Below are 4,969 nucleotides of genomic sequence, written 5' to 3'. Positions count from 1 at the left end.
ACCCTCAGCGACCACTGCTTTTAGACGAAGGGCGGCATCAGGTCCACCGGTCCGAGTTGAATCCCCAGGAGCAGGGTGTCCAGAAAGAGCTGGAGCTGAAGCCGTGGGCCCCCTCCCCCATTTGATGCCCCCCCTCCCCAAGGAATATTCCATGGCAGTTAGGGACCCTGTCCTGCTGCATGGGTTGTTCTCTCCCAGATCTCAGGCCCTGTGGTGGCCACTGCTCTGCCTGATGAAAATATTTAAATGATGAAGGACAACTGACCCTGGCAAAGGAACGGGAAGATGGCGTGGAGGATAGAAGGAGAGTTAGGGGATGCTCAAGATGGGGACAGGGGACATTAGGGGTGAGTTCCCTGGGTCAGGAGGAGGACGCGATGAGCATCAGAAGCCTGGAAAGGGCTGGGAGGGCTGGGAAGCGGGCTGGGAAGCAGGCTGGCGCGGAGGTGAGCCTGGGACAAGACGAAGGGGTGCAGAACTGCGTCTCCATCCCTGACAGTAACAGGCGGGTGACCACGGGCCACCACATGGAGCATGGCTGGGTCTCTCTGCTGCCCCTGCAGTGGAGGATTACACACAGCACCCGCTGGATAGCGCAGGTGTTGGCCTCAGAGCTCAGCTTGATTGCCTTCATCCTGCTGCTGGTCATGGTCTTCTCCAAGAAATGGCTGTACCTCTCGAGGATCCGTTCCTACCAGCACTGGCCCAGGAATGTGAGCACCAAAATCTACGCGTCGGTTCACATGATGTCCCTGGGGCTCCTGCAGATCTGCAAATCCAAGAGCTGTTCCAGTTCAGAGAATGGGAAAGGTGAGACCTTTACTCCCCCATCCCGCCGCAGGGCTCCAGCAAGCCTTGGCCTCATTTGCACCCTGGTATTCTCGTCCCCTCCCTCTGGTCTTCCCCACTTTTTTTGGCAGGTAAGATAGTTCCACTGGCCCTGAGACCCCCAAGGATCATTTTTGCTCCTCAGTCGGGCCAAACCCATTCTCCTGACCCAATGGAAAGTATCACCCCTTTTGAGAAGTTTTGCAGCCAAGTCTGTGCTTACAGAAATATCGTGAGGGGTGTGGACTCTGGGGGCATGTGAATCACTCATCAGTGACACAACTCACTGTTATCCTGGGAGAAGAGCCCCAGGGAGGTGGGGATTTCCTTCCTCGAGGCATGTACACCCAGAGCTTGGGGAGTCCCCAGAATGCTCTCCCCCAGGCCCACTTTCCCACCAGTGTTTTTACCTCTGGCCTCAGGCTTCGCTTTTCTGGGCCAGCTCTGGGTTTCCATGTCTGGTTACCTTGCTCCTTCCTTCCTAGAGTTCTTGCAGCTACTTTATTCCCTATTCTTGGTAATTTCACATCTGCTGTTTCCTCACCTCCCAGGCTTGGCCTCCTTTCTCAGCACTTGTGGAAAAGCAGAGCTTTTGACCCCCCAATTCCACTTCTTTACCTCATTAACATTTTTTTTAAAGTTACACAGCTATTATTTACTTCCATTATGAAAGTAATACATCCTTATTTCAATAAATTTGGGGCAACAAAAGCTATCATTTATTGCACCCTTATTCTATTTGCTTAATTTAATCCTCTATCAACTCTAAGAGCTGAGGATAATTATCCTTATATTACAGATGCAAAAACTGAGAGGTTACCTTGCTTAGGGCCATAAAGCTATTAGATTGAACCACATGACAACCAATTTTTGACCTCTTTTCACCTGCAAAAAGAGCAAATTCATACATATCAACCTAATAATGGCAGGTTTACAATTAAAACGCAGGTGTGTCTGGCTCAAAAACTTATGTAAGCACCTACATGAGTTTTTGCTCTGTAGGCTACTCAAAGACAGTCCCTACTGGCCATTTATTTAGTACTCAGTTTTTCCAGGCCTTATTTATTTATTATTTATTTATTTATTGTGGTCACACAGTGCGGCATGTGGGATCTTAGTTTCCTGACCAGGGATGGAACCCATGCCTCTTGCAGTGGAAGTACGGAGTCCTAACCACTGGACCACCAGGGGATTCCCAGGCCTTTTTTTTTTTAATTGAACAAATTTTGAATGGTTTTTACATAGTTTTATTCATTCTTCATAAATCTTTTAAATTATTTATATTATTTATATTATTTTGAAGTTTATCCTTATGAGCTATAGTAAACATTTCCATATTATGACTACACTATTTAACTTAATAGATTTATCACCTTTTACTTGACTATTTTATTTACCTATTCTTGGCAAATTTATTTCCAATTTCATAGTTGGGAAAAAAGGACCAACAAGGTTTGTTAATCATAAAGTTTTTCTGTGTTTAGTATCCTTTGGAATAGATTTTCCAAAGTGGGTTTAGTGGATCAAAGACTATAACTATTTTAAGGCTTTTAATAAAATTTTCCATGTTGCTTTTGAAAAGTATGATAACAATTTTGCCCCCACTAACAATATATGAAAAGGTTGTTTCATTATGCCTTTGCCAACAATGACTGTTAACTTTCTTTTTTAAAATTTTATTTTATCGAAGTATAGGTGATTTACAATGTTGTTAATTTCTGCTGTATAGCAAAGTGATTCAGTTATACATAGATATATTTTTTTCCACTGTGACTATTAACTTTAAATACATGAATATACAATTTTTTATTAAAAAAGTTGCACAGTTATTGTTAGAAATGCACAAAGTTTAAGAAAGAGAATAAAAGTCACCTAAAGTTTCTCCACACACATAATCACAGTTGACATTGTAATGGATTTACTCCCAGTCTTTTGTGTATCTATATAACATAAATACAAATAAATGTATATCTTGATTTTTATTTTAACAAATATATATTTTTATTTTTTCAAAGTTGTAATCACTCTACATGCTCTGTGTTGCACACTCCACTTTTCAGTGGTAAGCATTTATTTGTATCATGAAATAATTACTCTATAACATCACCTATGTTAAAAATTTGATTATGTAGTATACAAACACAGTAAAAACTGAAAAAATATAACAGATTACATAGTAAAGTGAGCCTCCCACCTTTGGCTTTCAGGTTCTCTCCTTAGTTTCTTCTTAGAGACATTCCATTTGGAGACAAGGATCTATCATATCCTCATTTTACGTGTGGGTACCTTATAACTTATTTAACAAATCTCTTCTTAGACATATAAATAACTCTGCGAAGAAGATCCCTGTACATAAATTTTGATGCATATCTTGGATTCTTTACTTAACATAAATTCCAAGAGGATGCATTGCTGGGTCAAAGGGCCTTAACAATGTAGATTTTGGGGGGACCGTTTGTGCTAGATCACACATCAGAAATGCTGCCCAGGGACTTCCCTGGTAGTGCAGTGGAGAAGGCACTGTGCTCCCAATGCAGGGGGCTAGGGTTCGATCCCTGGTCAGGGAACTAGATCCCACGCGCATGCTGCAACTAAGGAGCCTGCCTGCTGCAACTAAGACCCAGTGCAACCAAATAAATAAATAAAATAAATGTCAAAATATAAAAAAAAAGAAGAAAGAAAGAAAGAACTGCTGTCCACCAGCGGTGTGTGAAAGCACCTCTTTTCTCTAAATCCTTTCCTACACTAGATATCATCCATTTTGTTTGGATCTTTGCTAAACTGATAGATCAAAAAAATTACATTTCATGTGCAGTTCTCGGTGTTGAGTTTCATGTCTTTATGGGACATTCATATTCTTTTGAGAATTGCAGTTCAAGTCCTCTTTCTGGTTTTTCTGTTGAAGTATTTGTTTTCATATGGCTGGGATTATCTCACAAACTCCACATCAACAATTTTTGCCTATTTAACATGTGAAAGTGATATTTTATTGTTATCTCAAATGTACATTTCTTTGGTTATTAACGGGCCTGAACGTTTTCTCGTATTTGCTCATTCGGTTATATTTTGTCTTTTGTGAATCTTTAGTTCATCCTGTTTTCCATTTTCCCTAGACAGTTTTAAGCTGTGGACAAATCACCCAGTTTTTGGAGTGGCCAAGATAACCTTCTGCCTGGGCTTGGGGCTGGGCTTCGTCTTCACCATCTGGCTGCATCTGCCGTACATACCTGGTTTTCAGAAACTGCCCTTCTTTGGCTGGATTGGGACTGTCATGAGCTTCTGTGAAGGTGCCCCCTAGCTCTGGAAAAGGTCCTTAGTTTCCCCTCACCCACATCTTCCTGGTGCTTCTCCCTCTTCCTTTCTTTGGGAGTGGGGTAGGGGTTTTGTGGGAGGTGGGAGAATAGAACTGGTAGTCGTCCACTGAGAACTGAGTTTCATCATTTCTTGGTCACCGGCGAGGTGGAGGTGGAGGGGTTAATTCCCATGAACCTCTGGGGCCCATGCTCTGTGTGCGCTGATGGGAGGGGTGGTTTGTGGCTATAGTTTAGCAGATGAAGAAGAATCCCTCTGGGATTCTTGGGTGAAAAGAAGACCTCTTTGCTTCCTGTCTCCTAGTTTTCTTCACTTTCTTCACCCTCATACTGTTCCCTGTTAATGTCTGGATCTTCGAATTGGAGAAGAATTTATCAATTCCGATAGGCTGGAGCTATTTCATTGGTTGGCTGGTGTTCATCCTATATGTCACCTGTGGTGAGTGGCCTGGAGGGCCCTGGGAAGCAGGGAACACAGGTGGGTCAGGGCAGAGAAAGTGGGGAGGGAGGGGGCTGTCAATCCCCAGGGATAGGTTCTTAGGGACTTTTCCTCCCTTTGGCCTCACCCTGCTACCACTTTCCTCCCACTCTCCAACTTTCCTCTCCCCCATCCCCTTGTCCTTTTCCCAGCGGCCCTCTGCTACTTCAACCATACAAGGTTCTGGTGTCTGATTCTGAGCCATCCCTCTGACACCGTGTCCTCCAGCAGCAGCAGCAGCAGCAGCAGCGGCGGTGGCAGCAGCGGTTCCAGCTCCAAACACGAATCTGTGGATGAGCAAGTTTCCTCGAATACTGTTGTCAACCAGGAGGAAGTCCTGGACCCTGAGTAA

The 4,969-nt window shown here is 43.6% G+C and overlaps 1 protein-coding gene across 1 annotated transcript; it reads left to right on the top strand.

Annotated features, from left to right (window-relative positions):
- The first annotated feature begins 377 nt into the window (after positions 1–377).
- Positions 378–4,969, top strand: ODF4 (outer dense fiber of sperm tails 4). Its single transcript, XM_057715543.1, has 4 exons — positions 378–810; positions 3,942–4,115; positions 4,444–4,578; positions 4,770–4,969. Exons 1-4 carry the CDS (start codon positions 378–380, stop codon positions 4,967–4,969), a joined length of 942 nt encoding a protein of 313 aa, XP_057571526.1.

This window comes from Hippopotamus amphibius, chromosome 17 (assembly GCF_030028045.1).
Source record: "Hippopotamus amphibius kiboko isolate mHipAmp2 chromosome 17, mHipAmp2.hap2, whole genome shotgun sequence".
Classification (NCBI taxonomy): domain Eukaryota; kingdom Metazoa; phylum Chordata; class Mammalia; order Artiodactyla; family Hippopotamidae; genus Hippopotamus; species Hippopotamus amphibius.
The sequence above is the reverse complement of the archived record's forward strand: the minus strand, read 5'-3'. Positions and strand labels throughout refer to the sequence as shown.

What these genes read in the sequence shown, in the direction of transcription:
- ODF4 (XM_057715543.1), top strand. Translation starts at nt 378, where the DNA reads ATGAGCATCAGAAGCCTGGAAAGGGCTGGGAGGGCTGGGAAGCGGGCT. An exon ending in CAGTTCAGAGAATGGGAAAG is followed by an intron (nt 811 to 3,941) that starts GTGAGACCTTTA and finishes CATTTTCCCTAG; the next exon opens with ACAGTTTTAAGCTGTGGACA. An exon ending in CATCCTATATGTCACCTGTG is followed by an intron (nt 4,579 to 4,769) that starts GTGAGTGGCCTG and finishes TCCTTTTCCCAG; the next exon opens with CGGCCCTCTGCTACTTCAAC.